This window comes from Aulonocara stuartgranti (genome assembly GCF_965226115.1).
Source record: "Aulonocara stuartgranti genome assembly, chromosome: 6".
NCBI lineage: Eukaryota > Metazoa > Chordata > Actinopteri > Cichliformes > Cichlidae > Aulonocara > Aulonocara stuartgranti.
In genome coordinates this window covers 8464419-8485779 of record NC_138944.1, presented here as the reverse complement: position 1 = coordinate 8485779, position 21361 = coordinate 8464419, and the positions used below count along the sequence as shown (strand labels likewise).

The window sequence follows — 21361 nt, the reverse complement described above, 5'->3', positions numbered from 1 at the left end:
CCAAACAAAATCACAAAGCTGCACGTGCTTACATAATACATAAACATATGTAGGATGTAAATAATAAGACTGAAAAATGGTATATTGCACGGTAGGACTGAGTCGTTATATTTGTTTGAGCAGTGTAACATGTATATATATGAGGGCTGTAAACATGTGGAAGGGAACAATAGAATGATGTACTTTGGATTATATTGTTTGTTTGGGTTTTTTTTGACAGATTATGAAATTTACATAAGTAAATGATTAACAATAAATTCCAGAAAGCAATGAGAATATCGCACATCGGATTTTGAATGTGAGGAAAAGGATTTTAAATTAAATTCTAGATTTAAAAGGGAGTCAATGAAGAAGAGTTAGAAGAGTTCATCTGCAGGTAATAGCCTACATAACTATGAGAAACATTCTCTTATCCATTTTTATATTATCATAGAAATTTCCACTTCCAATTTTAGCCTAAAAATACTGTAAAACTAATATAATATCCTGTAACAGTAAGAGTCTACTTCCCAAACTTCTCTACAATACACTTTGTGCAGTAAATAATAAAACCCAAATGTGTAAGTATGAGATATTAGCCTTAAAGATATAAATCTCAAAAAACACCAAAGGATAAAAACAAAAAAACAAAAAGAAATCAGAGGTAAGAATCATATCTTTAAAATAGTCACTTACGACATAAATTGATTATAACAATAAGATATAAAGAGCTTCATTGTACGTACCTGTTCACATCAAACCTCAACTTGTGTTACATTCAGTGATCTGTGTCCCCTGCCAAAACAACAGAGGACTGTCAGGAAGAGGGCTAAGCCTCCATCATTGGTCCTCACGAGTCATGAACATATACTACATTTCCATCAAGGCAGTGCAATCTAAAAAGAAAGAAAAGACTAGAAGATGCAAAGGCGCAAAGAAGGACGACCTGCCCTGCAAAGCATGTAAAGCAGTCTATGGAGACAAAAGTGACCCAAAGGCCACTGAGGAGTGGATCAGCTGCGAACTGCAGCACCTGGTTCCATGAGACTTGTGGAGAAGAAAATGGCATCTGTGCTGATGATGGATTCTTCTGTAAAGACTGTCTTTAAGAATCTGTCTTTTTGAAAATGGAAGATGCAGTTGTTATGAAAATACTCTAATAATTCATTAATTCTTGTTGTTTTTGTAATGCCAGTGTTGTTATTCATGAATTATTAAATCAACACTTGAATGTGTTATGCTTGTGAAAATGAGTTCAAATTAAAGCTGATTGATTTGTTATTGAATTGTTTTACAAGAAATAACTGGTTTCTCTTACAATTTAAATGGCTCATGTGAGATTATTCTGTTGTCATATGTTATCTTATATCTGTAGTTAAAGTAGTTGAATTATGATAACAGCTGTGGGACATATATTATCCTTTAGTTTAGATGGTGTGCTGTGTATGTAGTTTAGTTCTCATTATACTTTTGGGTTAAAAGAACATATTCATTTAGTAGTTCATTAGATAAGTGTGCATCACTCTGTATCCTTGATCTGCTGTGAATGTCTCACATTGTGTTCTTGACATGTTTTACTGCTGAATCATGAAAAGAAAGGTTGTATGCAGGAGACTCTGTGTCTAGGACAGGGGAGATAGACCACATTCCAGACCCCCACCTTTACAGAGAGCAGAAAGACAGGGAGCTGAGGTCATAACTTAGGCGCCGTAACAGAGAAAGAATGTGAATGTTTAGGCTTTTACGACTAGGTGGGGGCCACTAAGGCTATAAGAAGCGGAGTAGCCCGTCACCATTTTGAGACATGCTGTGACCCTCTGCAAGCATCTCTCCCGTCCGGACGTTCTTATGCTCTTAAGTGTTGAATTGTATGGAAATAAATGATTGTTGATTGAGCATTTATACACCGAGTATTGTCCTTCCTTCAGCCCAAAGATTAAAAGAATTGGGAGATTTCAACACTCATTTTAGCTGATGAGTGGCTCATCAGGCCCACTTTACCTGAACACTGCTCATCTCAAAAATGTGCAACAGCTCCAGGTGTTTCAAAAGCTATAGGGCCTGAGTAATTGTAATTTATTGAATTAATTCAACATTTACATATTGAAAACAATCCATATTAACAACAAAAACACAAATCACTCACTCAGTGGTTTTTTTGCAGATTATTAAACGATTTGCCAAAAAGTGTCCAAATTTAACTGATTTCTTCCTAAGTCACTTAGATCATTTCTTTCGTGGTTTTTTTTTGGGGGGGAGCCCCAGCCCTAGGCCCAGAGGCCGAGGGCACTCCACCCCCCGAAGGGGCCCGAGCGAGCCCCAGGGTCCAGGCCCCGACAAGCAGCCACCAGGAGTGAGGTGGTGCATACCTGAGCAGCAGGTAAGCGCATAGCCCCTCACGAGAGCCCTCAATATATACGTGTATTTAAAATTGAGAGGTGGGCAACGGCGCCAGAGGTGAGGTTGTACACCCTGACAGTCTTCTGGATGCCGTGTAGCGTGCCCACCCCTAAGGTCCTATATGTATGTGTTATGAGAGTGTGAGTAATGTGAATGTCTAAGTTGTGGGATAAAATTGAGGCACAGACAGCCAGAAGGGGACAGAGAGGGGGGGGAGGGATGCCTCCCCTGCACCCTGGTGATACACCTTCACCCCAAGGCCCTGCATGTGTGGGTGATTGTGGTGGAGCAGCAAGAGGGAAGCAGCTGGAGATGGGGAGGGGCAGGGAGGGGCAAGTGGCCCCTCCCTTCCTTTCCTTTGGCCAACTCACCCGCTGACCCCAGTAGGCACCCCCACACTCTGGAACCCACCAAGGCAAGGGGACCCAGGCCCATCTGGACCGGGGCCCAGTTCAGCAGCGCTGCCCGGACCCACATAGCCCGGGGCAGCCCACCTGACCCAACCACAGAGAAAAACTGCACCCACCCCATCATCCACTCATCTCCCACTTAGATCATTTCTAAATCTTAATGTTTGGTTTATTTCTGTGCTTTATTTGCTCCTGAGCAAACTGGTTTGGCTGAAATGAAAGTTAAGCTTCATAACTGGATGTTTTATTTAATCTTTAAGTCTTACTTGAAAAGCTTACAGTTTATATTTTGAACTGAATATTTCACCTGTCATATCCCCTGATGGAAAATGTGCCGTTCTTACTTTGCAGACTCTGAATTAAACATTAAAAATATTTTTAATTGAGGAGGAAACATTTTCACTGGGAGTGGAAACAGCATATTAATATGTGATGATCCTGAAGGCAGCTCCAGAGATAATCAAATTATGTTTTAAATATTTGTTCAATTGTCTTCCAAACCCCATTAGCCTATTGTAAGTTTTGAGTGTCTACTAAAATAATAATAAAAGCATTCTAACATGAGACCTGTTTGTTACCATCGTGCCTTATTAGACATTATGAAACAAATCATATGTAAAAGTGAATTTTGCCAAAGTGCTTAAAATACTTCTTTTTTTTTAAATTAGCTTTCTATACTATCTGAAATCTACTACATCATGTTTACCTTTTTATACTATGTCTAATTTCCATTGCAAATATTAATCGCAGTTAAATTAAGAGGGGATGGCAGTAAAAACTGGCGCTGAGATGATCAAGGACGTTCTCGGGAAGTCCAGATTCCCGCGTGAACTTACGAAGTACGGACTAGCAAGAACGCGAGTACGGACTTGCGTACTTGAGTATTGAGAAACAGCCAGATTCGGACAATAGGAACACATTTTACGACAGCAGTAATTGCTTTCCGGCAGAAGTAGGTTACAAAAAGGTGCGCGTTTCTAGGGAGATAGATAGGGAATGGTCCTTTGAGGAAGATGTAGAAGACGCGAGTTTCTCAGGTAAATAATCAGCTTGTTTGGCATTACCTCGCTGTTACCGAATAGTATCAATTCTCTCGTAAGGATCTCGAAGGATAGCTTGTGGGAGCAAGTATGTGCAAGTGCGTTCAAACAAGCTAAACATTAATACCCAGTTGTTAGCTTAAATAGCTAAAGACAAGCCATTAAGTTTCTATTTTAATGGCTAGATTTAGGTAGTGAGACTAGTTGGCTTAGCAGACCAGTTCCGACGTAGCCAATGAGTAAATTAAATGAAAGTAACGTTAGCTAGCTCGAGCTAAGTTATCATCTTATCGGTTAGTTTACGTACTGCTTCGCTTCTGACATTAGCCTAAGAGGAACTGTTAAAACCGTCGAATTTGTAAAGGTTTGGGGTTGGAGATGACCCTTTTATTTATCTGTAATGTTTTGAAGCTGTGCTGTCGGGCTCACGGTTAGTCACCTGCGATCTGTGTCATCATAAATGAGTTGGTACGAACTTTAACCACGGTGTCAACGTCGCATATGGGAATTATTCAGCATGACTGTAGTAAACTTCTTTTAACTTTCGTTTCTTTGGGAAAGCATGAGAGAGAAGAGAGATAGATGCAAGTATGGTGAAAGACTCCTGTGGTTCGTATGATGGAAGGACTGGGAAAGGAGAGATCAACATGTGGCGCTAGATCCTTCCCATGGCTCGCTCACACCGAAACAGAGGCTTCAACCCTGCTATGGAAGCTCAAGGACTGCTTCTCCGCACATGAAACAAGCTCCCCTCATCAGACAGACAAAGTATGTATTTATCAGTACAGACATATGGAGCTTAATGAAGAAACTGAACTGTTTTCTAAATGAGAGATTAAAATGAAAATATTTCAGGTATGTTATCAAACCATTAATGTAAACTAATTTTTTTATTTTATTTTGCTGCGCAGTGTTATTTACCCCCTTACTGAGTACTAGAAAAAATAGTTGTCACACTTAAATGTTTCAGATCTATCAAATTTTAATATTGGATAAAGATAACAGTAAATACAAAATGCAATGTTTAAAATGAGGAGTTAATTTATTAAGTGAGGGAAGAGGTAGCTAACCTACCAGGCCCTATGTGCCGCCCTTGCCAGCAAGAGCAGCAGTAAAGTGTTTGTGGATAACACTTTACTGGGAATGATATGCATCACTGTGGAGAAATTTTGTCCCACTCTTCTGTAGCAGAATTGTTTTAATTCAACCATTGGTGGCTGTTTAAGGTCATGCCAAAAAAATCTAAATTTAATTTAAATATAGGCTTTGTATAGCCCACTCCAAAACCTTTGAGCCATTTAGAGGTGGATTCACTACTGTGTTCTGGACCGTTGTCCTGTTGCATAAAACAAGTAAACTTGAACTTCAGAGCACAAACTGATTGGGGGACATTCTCATTCAGGACTTTCTGTCAGTTACATCTAGTCATTCATGTCCTGAAACAGCAAAGAAGCCCCGGGCCATCACACCTTTGATATGATCCTTTTTTATAAAATGCTGATAGTTTTATGTGTGCTGTAACTTTAACTGATACAAGTGAGGCCTACAGGTTTTTTTTTTTTTTTAAATTTTATTTTATACATGCTGGGTGAAGACATAATTTTGGGAGGCTTGCCATTCCTGGGAAGTTTCACCACTGTTCCAAGTTTTCTCCATTTGCACTTCATGGATTTTGTCATGGGTTACTGGAGTTCCAAACCCTTATAAATGGCTTTGTAATCCTTTACACACTGATAGATGTCAGTTACTTTTTCTCATCTGTTCTCGAGTATTTTTAGACTGTGGCATAATGTTGCTTTTTGAGATCTAGTTTCTTACTTCGCTTTGTCGGACATGCTCTATTTGAAGAAATTGCCAATTCATCTGACCTGAGAATAATCAGGCATGACTCTGGCTAGTGAAACTGAATTCAGCTTTCCAAAATATGTGGTTAATCAGTTAATTTAAGAAGGGGGGGACAGTTGCCTTTTCACATAGGGCCTGGTAGTGTTAGATAACTTTTTTTTTTTTCTCTGAATAAAAATAATCATTTAAAAAGTTCATCTTGTCTTTTTCCAATAATAACATTTGCTTGTTGATCTTTTTTAGATGTTTTTTTTTTAAATATCGTAATCTTTTATTTATATTTTTTAATTCATATAGATGTGTCTTTATTATGGCTTTGAGAAGTCACAAGAAATTTACAGAACTAATGTGAAGTGATTTTTTTTTTTCTTCTTTTCTTATTCAGAGCAATCACATGGACAACAGAAAGGCTGTACTGGATCTGAAAGATGTGCCTCCTCCACCACTGCACCATACTTCCTCTTCCCAGTTATCCCAGCCCTTCTCTCTGTCCTCTCTCCCATTGCCTCCTCCCTGCTTGCCGCCACCTCCCCCTCAGCTTGCACAAGACTCCTTCCAACAACCGCCACCACCTCATCAGCAACAAGAGGGGGCTAGCCCCAAAGTAAGCATTTGCGAGCACTGTGACCACAACAACACAGATGGCTTTGGGTTGTTGGGTGGCAGAGGTGTTGTTGGTAGCGGCAGCAATGCTGCAGGAGTTGTTTCGCTTTATATGGCCCCAGGGTCTCTGGGAGCACCGATCAGTACTAGTAGGTCTGGGCCTTGTTCTGTAGCCTCATCTGTTCATCAGTATAAACATAAATTTAGCTGTGGCACTGGAGGTGAAGCTTTTGATCCTTTATTCAGTCTTAGTTGCAAACCTCAGCTGTCCTCTTCTGTTGCTACCTCTCAACCTATTTCATCACACCCCTACCTCCCCTGCTGCTCAGGGCTTCTCCACACCTACCCAGCTGTACCTCTTTCTTTCAGTCAAGCCAGCCTCTTTCCCTCTTCAGCACCGATGGCATCCTCTCTCCCCTCTGTTTCCTCTCTACCTGCTAGCTTGCATGGCTCTTGCCTGACCTCTTCTGGCTTTTACACATGTGGTGTGGACTGCAGCGCATCAGCCAGAAGATCCCAAGGAAGTATACTCGGTGGTCACCCAAGCACCAGCACCATCACTACTACAGCCACTTCAGCACACTTCTTCTCTAATCCTATGCACCTAAATGTTGAACGCACTGTTTGTGTGAAGGGGGCACACTACTGTCAGGAGTGCTTATTTAAGGTTGGTCGATCTCTCTTCATTAAATTTGTGTGGCCTAAAGATGCAGGTATTTTTTTACAAAATGTTGAGCTGAATCATGTGTGTTTAAGCTTTTATCGCTTTTCATATTTCTTGTTATTGCTTTTTTGTGTGTTTGAGCGTCTTGAATTTGTACCCTTTTGCAGCCTATGAATGGTCTGATGGCAGAGTCCGACAAGGTGCACCCAAGTGTTCCTATTCCTCAGACTGCTCCTATTCCTATTCCTATTTGTAATGGCTGTGGCACCTTCTCCGATGGCAAAATGCTCATGCCATCAACCAGTCTTGGCAAGACTGGACAGAAATATGGTTAGTGGAGTCAGTAATGCAGCAGTACAAATCGGCAACAAAACTGAACTGATTTTATTAACTATAAGCTTCCAAGAAACCTGAGTGTGCTTTAAAATGATCGCTTTGCTAGGATCACCAGAGGGTACTGGTCCCGAGAACATCCCTCCAGTCGGGGTCTTTTGGGACATTGAGAACTGCAGTGTCCCCAGTGGACGCTCTGCTGGAGCTGTGGTCCAACGAATTCGCAACCGCTTCTTCCAGGGTCATCGTGAGGCAGAATTCATTTGCGTTTGTGATATTAGCAAGGAGAGTAAAGCTGTCATCCAAGAGCTCAACAACTGCCAGGTATCAGTAATATTCAAGCAATAAAAGCAGTCTGAAATTACCCTAATTATGACAATACAAATACTGAGTTCTCTTCATGCTGGTAATTGGTTCTATAACATTAAGTATAGCTTGTCCTGAAGAGGTTAAAAAAAAGTTGTGCGTTCAGTATTTTTAGCTTGACTGATCAGCTTGTGATTTTTGTCTTAACACATCACACACTTTTAAAATATCCATACAGTTTGAGTGTGTATTCAGTCACTGCCTAAAAGGAGGAATAATTCAGACGCTTAATAATTGTACTTTTACAGGTTACTGTTGCACATATTAATGCCACAGCCAAGAATGCTGCAGATGACAAACTTCGTCAGAGCCTACGGCGCTTTGCTGAGACGCACACTGCACCTGCAACTGTTGTACTGGTATCCTGTAAGTTCACCTCTGATTACTTGTAATGAACTACAGCCATGTTACCACACATACATTTGTGATAACACAGGTCACCTTTTTATTAACAGCTGATGTGAATTTTGCAAGCGAGTTGAGTGACCTGCGTCATCGCCATGGTTTCCATGTAATCCTGGTTCATGGCAGCCATACATCTTCAGCTCTACTGCAGCATGCCAACAGCCATGTGCCCTTTCAGGAGATAACAGCAGATCTGCCACCACGCATGCTTGTCAAAGCGCAGGTAGGCCTCATAAATGCTTCATTAAGATTTTAAGAGTACTTTTTAAACTGTCCTTTTATTAAGGTAAGTATACGCTAACAAAATTAACGAAGGACAAAATCTCGTTTTAATGTAAACTTGCCAAATGTGAAGAGCGATGCAGCTGGAATGTGAATTTCACACACGATTGAGTTACTAATCTAATAGTGGGAATTGGAAATCATTAATTGTTGCTAATCGTTAATATTGTCGGCCATTCCCACTTGTTTTTCCCAAGTAAAAATAAATAAACGTTTTATTTTCTGAGTGTAAATAATACAAACCAGGCAGCCGCGGTGTCTTTTCCTCCCCTCCTTCAGCCCAGTTTCAACCACCTCTATGTGCACAACCTCCCTCTCAACTGTGACAAGAACATGCGGAACGCTGTGAAGCTCAGGCTCCGCCGGCTGTCAGACAACTGTGGCGGCAGAGTACTTGGTGTGTCCCAGGGCACAGCAGTCCTCCGCTTTGGCAGCCCTGAGGCAGCTACACGTGCCCGCAAGCGAATGGAAAATGAGGATGTGTTTGGCCACAGAATCAGCCTCTCCTTCTCCCCGCGGCCCAGAGACGATGCAAGTCCTGAGTCTGAGCTTCGTTCTCAGCCCCATCACTTGCCTCAGACTCTGACCCGGACCTCTCAAACCCAGGATTCAATGTTCGGCCCTCCCCCATCTATAGCCTCCTTCTCTTTTCTGCCCCTGGAGACACCCAGGTCACCCAGAAGGCCACGGCGAGCAACCCGCCCCTGCCACACCCCTGGTCCGGTGGCTGAAAGGCCCTATAGCCCCAGGAGGGGTTGCAGTGGGCCTCCCGGTGGTGCTCCAGCCAAGCCCCATCAGGTCAGCAGACTCATCTGTGCCTGCTTCCCCTCAGCCTCCATTGCCATCTCTCTTTGTCTGGGCTGCTTTGTAAATCACTGTAGCTTCTCCTTCCCCCAGTGACCTTCTAATTGCTGCTTTGACTAACAGCTTGTAACTGTTAGCTCCTGCCTTTTGCCTGCGCATGTAATATGTGTTGCTTGTCCTTCATTAATCCACTCCTCTCCTGCTCGTCAGTCATCGTGTTATTGCATGAACGCCATATAGCTTTGTGTCTGTGGTTTTGCTCAGTATATCAGTGCTGATGTAGTTTGTGAGCTACCATTTTGTGTGTTTTGTCCAGGTTCTGCTTTATGTGCTGCTGTAAGCGCTTTCTTTTCTTTTCTATTTTTCAAATTAATGAATTTACTTTTGGAGAAATTTGGACAGTGCTGATTTCTACTATGATTAAAAATGACCTCTAGTGGCTGATTCGGTTTGTCTTTTTCTGGTTTGTTTGTAACCAGTGTGACAAATGGGGGGGGAGCTGACCCATAAATTAACTGGGATGGACATTTAAGTCTCTTTGTAGTTAAACAGTAAGGAGAAAATGTAATTTAAGATTTCTCTTTAAGCACCAAAATTGAATGAAGACATTAAAGCCTAGGTTTTTTGTTGTTTTGTTGTTAGTTTTTTTTTTTTATATAAAGCCTTAGAGGTTTTTATATTTGAGGCTCACAATAAAACAAACGCAATGGGACTACCACAGTATTTTCAGTGTGCTGTTCTCATTGCTGCGAGGGCAAGTAGCAGAAAAGTTTGAACTGTCTCAGTATTCCTTTTATATCAGAGCAATTTACAGTGTTACACCCTTTAATGCAGTCAAGTTAATTTAAAAAAATACAAGTTGTCCTTGGCTCAGTATGGGCCCTTCGTGAGTTTAGAACATAAGCAAGCACAGTTACGTAGTTACGTTACTTAACTGACGTCTATGAAATTTCTGTTTGATAAACAAAAATATATTGTAATCTGGAGAAAAATAATAAAAAATGTCTAAAATATTTGATCATAGTCCTGGAGATTTTCTTTGGTGCCAATCTAAAACCTTTTTGTTAATTATAAATTATTATTATTGCTTTTAATATGTAAGAAATTCCCTGAAAATGAGCTCTACGGTAAAGCAGTTTTTCCTTTTTTTTGGCATTTTGAATGTACATCCCTAGTTAAACAGCAGTCCATGGTCTTTTCTGAGTTTCTCTGTTCTGCTTGTATTCGTATTTTGTAACTACTTGAACTAATCGCTTGACCATCCTGTTCCACACATGGACAGGATGGATACGACCATTATCTAGCAGGTCAATATCTACAACTTAACTTCTGCCTTCCCTGCTTGATCCAGGAGCTGGGCAGTTTGGAGGGGAAGGCCAGAATGAACTTTCAGCACTTGGAAAAGGGATGTGCTGCCTCGTCTTCGACCCAGAATAATGGTGAGGCTGGAGCACTGGAGCAACTAACTAAGCCTGGTCTCACTGTAGAATCCATCTACAGCCAGAGGTACACACAGAGATGGCGGGAATAAATTTTCAACTGAAAATAAAATGTTTGTCATGTTTGCGTCATGTTGTTTATCTGCATGTGCCTGTTGTTCATCTTTCTGTATAGCAGAGAGGACTCCAGCCCTCAAAGTGCAACTGAATCCCCTGTTGACCAAGTGGACAGGAACTCAGGGGAGTTCCAGATTAGCACACCCTCCGCCTTCAGCAAGTTGAACCTACACAGAAGCTTCAGCCCCCTCGTCTTATCTCAGGGCTCCTGGTCTTCCAGGTTACCTACTGCTGCATGCAAATTATAAACCATGCGTAATGATAAATGTAATTTTAATTATGTTTTTATTGCATCTCTCCATTCTCTAACATAAGGAGTGCATCCCCTTGCCTATCCAGCCGTTCCTCACCTCTGATTGCTGCCCCTCGTAGCCCTTGTTCTGAAGCTTCTGAGCCTTTCTCAGAGGGAGCAGAGATCCAGGTTGCCAACCTGGACTACAGAATGTCTCGCAAGGATCTGCAGCAAACTTTAAATGACACCTTCTCCCGATACGGAAGGGTAAAGCGTAGTCAAATTATGCCAATATTTCATGCAATGCATATCTGTGTTCTGCTCACATCTAAGTAGTTTGTATATGTTTTACCTACCCTTTCCTCTCAAAATCACTTTGTGGTATAACTTGTTTTGTTTAGGTAAAAAGTGTGGAGCTTAGCCCCCACACTGACTACCAGCTGAAGGCCACAATTCAGATGATGTCCCTGCAGCAGGCCATTAGTGCAGTCAGCGGCCTACACCGTTACAAGATCGGAGGCAAACGCATTCAGGTGTCTCTGATCACCGGTGGCAGCAACAAATCTCTTGCCATGCTCAGGTACAGTTTATATATATTTTAGTTTGGAGCTTTAATATGTTGGTTACATTGTGAAATTTTAAAATTTAAATTGTTGTTTGGTCTATCGTGGTGACATTTGTGGTTGTTATTTTATAGCCCAGAGATAATCTCCATTCTTCAAGATGCTCCTGCCAGTTGCCTTCCTCTTTTCAAGTTCACTGAGATTTATGAGAAAAAGTCAGTATCTTTCTAAACTCGTTATTGTCTAATTTTTGCATACACATTTGGTGTTTGAGTATAGCATTCAAAAAATGAGATGGCAAAAAAATGTAGTAAAAGTATATACTCCAACTCTGCCCTGCTCTCTCCAGATATTCCCGTAAGCTCGTGGTTGGCGATCTGTATCGGCTCCCAGAGCTGGTTGCAGTGCGGGAGCAGGGAGGCTCAAGGTTTGTGTGCCTTCTGTCCAACAGCCAAATACGCCAGAGTCCACTGGGATCTTCCCAATCCCAGGAGGGCTCCTCCTCAGCAAGTGGGAGTCCTGTTGTGTTTGAGGAGTTGGAGTACCATGAACCTGTCTGCAGACAGCACTATTCACTGCAGGACTTCAGGTATACAACAGTTCGAAACCTTTATATTGTAGCGTAAGTTGACCTTTTTCCATCACTGACTGTTGTTCTTTTTTTTTTTTTTTTTTTTTTTTTGCAGTGAGGCCGACTTTGACCCTGATTCCTATAAAATCCCATTTGTTGTAATGTCTCTGAGCACACTAGCCTCAGAGGTCCACAGTCTGTTGCAGTCACATCAGGGCACACTTCCACTCCTCAGGTAAGAACTGGTTTATTACCTGTTACGTGTACGCATTTTTAATGCTAGAGTATATTTTCTGTCGTTATAAAGTTATTAAAAAGTTTAATTTCCATTTAGTTTTCCAGACTGTTATGCAGCAAAATTCAGACCACTTCAGCTTGGCAATGAGTCACTGGAAGGTGGTGTTCCTCTGGAGCACCTCGTCACCTGTGTTCCCAGTATCACAGTAGTCACAGCTCAAAATGGTTTCAAAGTCATCAAGTGGATCAACAATAAACCTCCGGTGCCAAACTCTGGTAGGTATATTTACAAATCTGGTTTTTATTGGAGTTTCATTTTCATTTTTCATAGTGCTGTTCAGACCTCTCATCTTGGGTGTGTTTTGGGTTTTTTTTTTTTGTTGGTTTTTTGTTTTAAACTCTTTAACCATCTGATGAGTTCTTGTAAAGTTATCACGCAGTTTGCGTTTAGCTCAGGCAGCCCATTTCACCTTAACAATTTATTATTATTTTTTTTTTAATTGTCACACAGAGCCATGGATTCAACGCTGCAAGAGTCCAGTCGGCAATCCACAGCTCATCCAGTTTAGCCGAGAGATTATTGACCTCTTAAAAAGTCAGCCGTCATGCATAATGCCAATCAGCAAATTCATTCCCTCATATCATCATCACTTTGCCAAGCAGTGCCGCGTCTCCGACTACGGCTTCTCTAAGCTGCTGGAGCTCCTCGAGGCTGTGCCACATGTTCTGCAGGTATTTTTAATGAGGACCACCCAGTGATGATCTTCCGATTGAACAATGTATTTGTTCATGTTGTCTTTGTTTATTTTATACGTTTTTCATTTTTCTAACCAACAGATCTTGGGTATGGGTACAAAGCGTTTACTGACTCTAACTCACCGAGCTCAAGTTAAACGCTTCACCCAAGACCTGCTTAAACTGCTTAAGTTTCAAGCCAGCAAACAAGTGGCAATCAAGGACTTCATGCAGGCATACCATTGGTAATTAAACATAAATAGGACACGTGTGTTAGTTTCATAGGAGCGGAAAAACTGTTTGAATTATTAGTGGTGTGGGTGCTGTGATGCATTCTTTTGTGAATCAGGTGCTTCTCCAGAGACTGGAGAGTAACTGACTATGGGATATGTGACTTGATGGATCTGTTGACTGAGATCCCTGACACCACCATCACCATCACACAACAGCCCACCGACACAGTCATCTCAGTTCCTAAGAGGGGTGAGTGCATAACTGTCAATTTGGAAGTAGAATTTAAAAGCGCATTAGACTTGAGTTTAAAAAAGGATCTACTTACCTGCAGAAACTGTTAACCATAGAAACCTTATTTTATTTTAATGATGCATTTCTTTTTGGTTGCCTATCACTAAAGTCGTTTTCTTTCTTTACTAGAGCGTACTATGGAAGAACTGGAGCGTACCAAGCAGTTTGGGAAGGAGGTGGTGGACCTGCTTCGCCACCAGCCTCACTGTCGAATGCCCTTCAGCAAGTTTATACCAACTTACCACCACCACTTTGGTCGCCAGTGTAAGCTCAGCCACTATGGGTTCACCAAGCTCATTGAGCTCTTTGAGGCAATCCCTGATGTCCTGATGGTGAGTGTGGCGTGCAGTAGGTTTTTGCTTTTGGCCAAGGCGATGCATGACGATCGAATCACTTCCAGTATGTACACAGCATAAGAAGTTGGCATGGGGTTATTTTTCACTTAAGAGGATTTGCCATGCCTTTTGATTTCAGTCAGTGGATCAGGCCAGGTTTCTTTTTCCTGCATCTCCCTTGAGTGCTTGGATAGAACTGTCTTTGTAAATATAATTATGATGTCTGGGACTCTTGGTCTTCATGAAAAACAAACTTACCATTTAATGCCCTCGTCCTTCATCAGGTGCTGGAGTGCGGTGAGGAGAAAGTGCTGTCTCTCACTGAGGTTGAACGTATCAAAGCTCTGGCAGCTCAGCTGGTCAAGCTGCTGCGGGCTCAGAAAAACTCCAGTCTGCCTGTGAGTCAGCTGCTCACAGAGTACAGCAAAACCTTTGGTTACGGGCTACGCCTGCAAGACTTCGACGCAAGCTCCCTGCCTGCTCTGCTGACCAAACTCTGCCATGTTGTCAAGGTAAAGAAGAAAACATCCCCAGGGGAAGCTGTGTAAATCTATCTGCTGAGAAGCTCGCTGTTGCTTAGTTTAATAAAATAATAAAAATAGAGCTTCACTTGACAGTCAGATGTTTTTTGTAAAGGCAGAAGCATGTGGTCATGTCTGCTAAAAATAAAATTAATAGATTTGTTGTCTCAGGGGTTTTGTCTTCATTATAAATTAGCCAGTTTATTAAATGCACAAAATGAAGTCTCGCACAAAAGTCCTGTCAGTCATCCTGGAGGTTATAAACTTTTTAAAATCACAGTAAACGGTAAAAAGTCTCATTTCATATAACTTGGCATTTTCAGATATTCTTAACTACCCACTTTGTGCATTTCTGAAAGGTGGTGGATGGCGCGGATGGTCGGGAAGTGCAGCTGATCAACAGGAAGTCTCTGCGCTCTCTGACCTCACAGCTACTGGCACTGCTCATGTCCCAAGAAGATGAGAACATCACCAAAGGTTTGAAGGTGGAGGAGCTGAGCCAGTATTACCTAAGCGTTCACGGAGTTGCGCTAAACCCATGTGAATATGGGTTCCTTTCTCTCAGCGAGTTACTGAAGAGCCTTCCATACCTGGTCGAGGTGAGTACGAGAGTTTTCTTTGGGGTTTTCCCCCCCCCCCCAATACTTTTACTGTGCTTGATCCATAATCATCATCTTTTCACAGCTGTACCACGAGGAAACTGATGATACCACTCAAGCTGCCAGCAGTCATTGGGAAGAATTTGTGAGGCTAACCAGGCTTTACCAGTTTGCTCGTAATGTACGCGCGCTGCTCCACACCTACCATTACAACCAGATCTTCCTGACTGAGTTCCACGGAGCATACAACAAATTCACAGGCTGCAGCCTTGATCCACGTTTCTGTGGGTACACCAGCGTTGATGAGCTGCTCAGTGCGATTCCACAGGTATAGTTACTGCAGTAGAGACTGGAGCTCCTCTATAAGGAATCATTCTAAAACATGAACAGGCTTTCATTCAGATTTGCACCTTATGTGACATGGACTTACAGTGGGGCAAAAAAGTATTTAGTCAGCCACCGATTGTGCAAGTTCCCCCACCTAAAATGATGACAGAGGTCAGTAATTTGCACCAGAGGTACACTTCAACTGTGAGAGACAGAATGTGAAACAAAAATCCATGAATCCACATGGTAGGATTTGTAAAGAATTTATTCGTAAATCAGGGTGGAAAATAAGTATTTGGTCAATAACAAAAATACAACTCAATACTTTGTAACATAACCTTTGTTGGCAATAACAGAGGTCAAACGTTTACTATAGGTCTTTACCAGGTTTGCACACACAGTAGCTGGTATTTTGGCCCATTCCTCCATGCAGATCTTCTCGAGAGCAGTGATGTTTTGGGGCTGTCGCCGAGCAACACGGACTTTCAACTCCCGCCACAGATTTTCTATGGGGTTGAGGTCTGGAGACTGGCTAGGCCACTCCAGGACTTTCAAATGCTTCTTACGGAGCCACTCCTTTGTTGCCCGGGCGGTGTGTTTTGGATCATTGTCATGTTGGAAGACCCAGCCTCGTTTCATCTTCAAAGTTCTCACTGATGGAAGCAGGTTTTGGCTCAAAATCTCACGATACATGGCCCCATTCATTCTGTCCTTAACACGGATCAGTCGTCCTGTCCCCTTGGCAGAAAAACAGCCCCATAGCATGATGTTTCCACCCCCATGCTTCACAGTAGGTATGGTGTTCTTGGGATGCAACTCAGTATTCTTCTTCCTCCAAACACGACGAGTTGAGTTTATACCAAAAAGTTCTACTTTGGTTTCATCTGACCACATGACATTCTCCCAATCCTCTGCTGTATCATCCATGTGCTCTCTGGCAAACTTCAGACGGGCCTGGACATGCACTGGCTTCAGCAGCGGAACACGTCTGGCACTGCGGGATTTGATTCCCTGCCGTTGTAGTGTGTTACTGATGGTGACCTTTGTTACTTTGGTCCCAGCTCTCTGCAGGTCATTCACCAGGTCCCCCCGTGTGGTTCTGGGATCTTTGCTCACCGTTCTCATGATCATTTTGACCCCACGGGATGAGATCTTGCGTGGAGCCCCAGATCGAGGGAGATTATCAGTGGTCTTGTATGTCTTCCATTTTCTGATGATTGCTCCCACAGTTGATTTCTTCACACCAAGCTGCTTGCCTATTGTAGATTCACTCTTCCCAGTCTGGTGCAGGTCTACAATACTTTTCCTGGTGTCCTTCGAAAGCTCTTTGGTCTTGGCCATGGCGGAGTTTGGAGTCTGACTGTTTGAGGCTGTGGACAGGTGTCTTTTATACAGATGATGAGTTCAAACAGGTGCCATTCATACAGGTAACGAGTGGGGGACAGAAAAGCTTCTTACAGAAGACGTTACAGGTCTGTGAGAGCCAGAGATTTTCCTTGTTTGAGGTGACCAAATACTTATTTTCCACCCTAATTTACGAATAAATTCTTTACAAATCCTACCATGTGAATTCATGGATTTTTCTTTCACATTCTGTCTCTCACAGTTGAAGTGTACCTCTGGTGCAAATTACTGACCTCTGTCATCATTTTAAGTGGGGGAACTTGCACAATCGGTGGCTGACTAAATACTTTTTTGCCCCACTGTATGTGTGCATATGAGTGTGGACTCCCAAACAGCTTGTATTTACTTGTTTCTCTCCTTCAAAAACTCAGCTCCCTCTCAAGAATCTCCTTATGTGGATGAATTCAGCTTCACCTACTGATGATAGTAGTCAGAGTTCTGAACTCAGCTTAGTGAGTTCAGGGCATATATGAAGTAGTTCTCCACCTGCTGCAGGTTCTGGTGAGATTGGACCTCCAGTTTGTAGGAGACGGACTAATGCCACCAGCACCGTCTAAGATGGTGGAGCTTGAGTCAAAAATCCATTTTAGGGAAGGTTATAAATATTAAATATCACCCTATGGCAACCGGACAAGAACGCTAGATAGTGGTGGGGAAAAATGCAAGACAGGAAGAGCAGTTCACTAGTAAAGGGATGGCACATGGTTGTGTTCATAGTAGAAAATATTTTTAACCTTATATACTTTGGTGGCTGATAATAGACATGGGCAACCAGCCCAAGTAATCTTTGTGTGGGCAACACTGATCTAAATAAACTCTTAAACCTTTTCTCTATTGATCGCTTTTGTTAATGTCCTGAACTTTTGTGATAATTGTTTATTTCTATCAGTTCTCACCATTCAGTTTCTGATTTGTTCTCATCAGGTGATCTGGATCAAAGGGCATGGTCACAAGAGGATTATCGTTTTGAAGAACGATATGAAAGGTAAAGGTGTTGGGAGTCTTTCTTATTGAAAGTTCAGATTGAACTTTAGGTTACTGACATGCTCCACTGTGCTGACTGAAGTGATCAAACTAAAAGGTGATTTTTGGGTTGTGATTTCATGAGATGGCGGCTGTGCATTGTAAGAAAATTGTAATTAAAGTGCTTTGTCTGTGTGTTGTAGCAAAACCAAGCTGTTCAGTCTCCAACAGCCCCCAGCTGGAGAACACTGAGAGCCCGAGAGACAGCCCGATTAGCAGTGCAACATCTGGAGCTCAGAGTCCAGGTAATGGAAGTCATACATGACTGCTCAAGGTTTTTGTAGTCTTTAAAGATATACTGAAGAAAATCAGGAGTTCTGAAATAAGCTTTTTCTTAGCTTTACAAAAAAAATCATGGTGAAAAAAGCTCAATGCCTTTTTTTCAGTTTTCAGTTTTTTATGTTGCATCATTCTCTCCTCCTCTTAATTGGCTATTGTCGAGACCTCGTGTGTTGGCCAGCCTTTTTAATTGATTTTATTTTGTTTTACCTTCCAGGTGCTGATGCAGCTGCAGAGTCAGAGCTGCTGTGTCTGTCGTCTCCAGTGGACCTGCTGTGTGGCCCTGTTCCATCCTGCCTACCGTCGCCTCAGCTTCACCCCGACCCCGTTGTCGTCCAGCAGGCGGATCTGATTCACTTTGAGGAGAGAACTCCTCCACTACCAACAGGTGGTCCATCTGATTTATGCCGTTTTTGTGGTATAAAATTAAAAGGATCAGTCTTATTTGCACCTTTTCCATCTGTAGTTAAGTGTGAGCTTGTTTGTTTGTATTGTTTGAACATGTGGTGGCACTGGCAGACGTCACAGCTGATCTACCTGCAAAGCGTGATGGCAGCACAGATGACTCTGCAGACCCCAGAGAACCACCACCACCACCTGACACAAAGACCCTCCTGTCCATGGACAGTCCCAGCAGAAGAGCTTCACGTAGTAGAATCAAATTAGCAGCCAACTTCTCATTCACGGCAGGCCTCTGATCCTCTCATATATACACATACAGTCTCACATACAGCAATACAAGTTTACATACAGTGTAACTCTAAATAAAAGAGTTGAACGGCTACACTAAACACATAACACAGAAGAGCATTGGTCTTGACCCTTTATGTCCTAACAGGCTGTTGCATTCTGCATTCTTCGTCATCACATTTGTGCCATTTTAGTTAGTTTTTGGTTTGTTTTTTCAGTTCAGTCTTCTAAGTTCACCAAACTGATTTGCTTCTTGCAGACTTTCTGCAATTCTGATTTGCCAAATGTCATCTGCTCTAACGTGTGTTTAGTTTCCTCCCAAGGGCAATTAATATCCATGAATGTGCATTTTCAGTTTAGAGCCATATTGTGTTGAACACTTTCAGTGAATGAGCTGAGTTTGTTGTCACTGTGAACAAAGTGGTAGAAAACAATGGGAGAAATGCTAGGGATGAGTAACTAGGTTTTCTGTATTACATCAAAGAAGTGTAGGTATTCACTGTTTACAAAAATACACGAAGGTTTTTAAAGAGATTTTTGTTAATGAACCACATTGAGAAACCTTCATAAATACTTCCTTGCTTTATCTCCAAGATATAAAATTTCATTTAGAACTTTCTTTGTAGCTAACCCCAGATATGTTGACCCAAACTAGCAGCTGAAGCATCCACCTGTTTCTTTCAGGTTTCTAAAGAAATTGCTTTTTAATCAGATATTCTTCTGTATTTTGTCTGTGTAAGGAAGTAGCCTCAGCATAGTGTTCAGTTCCTTTTTGTACTGTGTAGAGTATTTGGTCACCGGTAGAAGAGTTTGGCTTAAATGTGTAGCGGATTGAGTGGCAATTAAATGCTGGGACTAAAGAGAAGCCAGGTCTTAACTGTTAAGACTGTGTTGTGGAAGCTGTCGGTCTTTGAACAGTTTTAGTTTTGCAACAGTTGCTGCTCTCCGGAACTTTTTATTGTTGTATGTTCACTTAATTTATAGCAAAGACTTTGGCTTGTGTCTTCAGGGCCTCTAACGAAGGCCTCAAAAGTTATTAAAAAGAAAGAAGAAAAAAAAAAAAAAAGGCACTTCAGTATTTCAGCCATGAGCGTGCTTAGTCAGCAGAAACTGACTTAAGCTTTGTCTTTAGTCAGCAGCCGGGGTGTGTGTGTTTTGTTTTAGTATTTTGTCTGTGTGTGTGTGTGGTTTACACTGGAGTAGGTGGTGTGAAATGTGCATGTTGTGCATAACTGAGTTTATGCATGGTGTAATTCCAGGAGAAGCAGAGGCAAACAGAAGGATTGTAAAGACGTTCTTTAAGACCAGTCTTTATTTCCACCGTGATGTTTAGATCCCAGAGTTGGCATCACCCCATGCAGCTGCTGTATACTGTAAGTGCTCAAGGTTTGTTGCTTTAACCTTGGAGCTGGTCGCCGCTGTATCACTGGTGATCCACTCGGTCTGAGATCTTGAGGGGAGCGGTGAGCACTCCTGAGCTTATGATTTTTAATGAGACTGAATAGTTGAGTTTTTAGGGAAAGAAGGTGATCGGTGATGGGTTTGAGGAACAGCATAGGGGGCTCTGGGAAGCCTCCTGAACAGATTGATGTGCACACAGAGGCCCCACTGAGGCTCTCTGGAATCTGCCGGGCTTTTACAATGGTTTGTATCTGCCCCGGTGCTGAAAGGACTCACCATCTTTACCTCCCCACCCACTTTAATAGCAGTTTTAACTTACTGTTGTGGGTTAGTTTTCTCAAATTTCGTTTGTCTTGAGCATTTACCAGGCTGCTGGCTACTGAATTGCCACCAAACAATGTTGACTGCCTGTGACGTCGAGCACGACCAGGGTGCCACTGAAGTCAGAGGGTTGAAGCTGTTTTTGTTCAGTGAAAAGTTTAGAGAATGGGCAGCAGCCCATTTAATCAGTTTGTTTGCGTTCTCTGCCTGTTTAGTCAGTGTTCGAAGCATAACATGAGTCTTTCTGTCAGACATGAATTGAAAGATTTCCCCTAACAACTCACCAAAATGTCTGACATACAAATCAAAATGATTTTAATTATAGCTGTTATTGTTTATCTCTCCTGCAGGGTTTTGTTGACTGTCTGGAAGCCACTTTGATTAAAGACTCATTGGTTCAAAATCATTATTTAGAAGTGGTAATGATAGAAACGAGCTTAAAATGCGTACGAGAAATGAAGACATTACTTTTTAGTGAATTTGAGCAAACCCTAGCAGCTCCTCGGTGTACTGCAGTGACAACTACCTCTGATTTTATTTCGTTTTCACTTTGATTCAGTTACATCAATGAAAGGCTCTTATACCAGTCAACATATGCACTTATGCATAGTTTTGGTTTAATGAATGCGAGGCGTTTGCATGGTGGTTTAAACAAGTTTCTTCGTTGCCTGTGTATCTCACGTTGTCTTACTTTGAACTTTAATATTGCACATTTGTTCTTCTTCTCTGATTTATTCAGCAGTGTCCTTTAACCTTTTTTTCTTTTTAAACTGCCCAACTAATTTCCCCCTCCCCTTCCTTGTACTGCACTGTTTTACCACTGTGCTGCACCTAAAGTTGCTGTAACAGTCACATTGTTGAAGGGACCAAAAAAGATTTGCGTTAATAAATTTCACAAGCATCATTTCTGC

At 42.0% G+C, this 21361-nt stretch overlaps 1 protein-coding gene across 7 annotated transcripts; it reads left to right on the top strand.

Moving 5' to 3' along the window:
- Window positions 1-3637: 3637 nt before the first annotated feature.
- Window positions 3638-21354, top strand: marf1 (meiosis regulator and mRNA stability factor 1). 7 transcript variants are annotated; one of them, XM_082535301.1, is made up of 28 exons: window positions 3638-3826; window positions 4241-4297; window positions 4391-4597; window positions 6060-6944; window positions 7109-7271; window positions 7384-7598; window positions 7889-8006; window positions 8096-8268; window positions 8607-9125; window positions 10483-10637; window positions 10746-10907; window positions 11003-11186; window positions 11321-11499; window positions 11617-11697; window positions 11832-12071; window positions 12169-12288; window positions 12388-12566; window positions 12802-13022; window positions 13128-13270; window positions 13375-13508; window positions 13680-13882; window positions 14170-14397; window positions 14766-15005; window positions 15091-15333; window positions 17661-17721; window positions 17903-18004; window positions 18256-18426; window positions 18558-21354. In XM_082535301.1, exons 3-28 carry the CDS (start codon window positions 4445-4447, stop codon window positions 18734-18736), a joined length of 5451 nt encoding a protein of 1816 aa, XP_082391427.1. In that variant the 5' UTR covers window positions 3638-3826; window positions 4241-4297; window positions 4391-4444; the 3' UTR covers window positions 18737-21354. The 7 variants fall into 7 exon arrangements, with proteins under 7 accessions (XP_082391427.1, XP_082391428.1, XP_082391426.1 ...); XM_082535302.1 differs by lacking the exon at window positions 4241-4297 and having other exon boundaries at window positions 3639-3826; window positions 10749-10907; XM_082535300.1 differs by lacking the exon at window positions 4241-4297 and having other exon boundaries at window positions 3639-3826.
- Window positions 21355-21361: the final 7 nt, after the last annotated feature.

What these genes read in the sequence shown, in the direction of transcription:
- marf1 (XM_082535301.1), top strand. Translation starts at nt 4,445, where the DNA reads ATGATGGAAGGACTGGGAAAGGAGAGATCAACATGTGGCGCTAGATCC. An exon ending in CCTTCTCCCGATACGGAAGG is followed by an intron (nt 11,187 to 11,320) that starts GTAAAGCGTAGT and finishes TGTTTTGTTTAG; the next exon opens with GTAAAAAGTGTGGAGCTTAG. An exon ending in CAATCCCTGATGTCCTGATG is followed by an intron (nt 13,883 to 14,169) that starts GTGAGTGTGGCG and finishes GTCCTTCATCAG; the next exon opens with GTGCTGGAGTGCGGTGAGGA.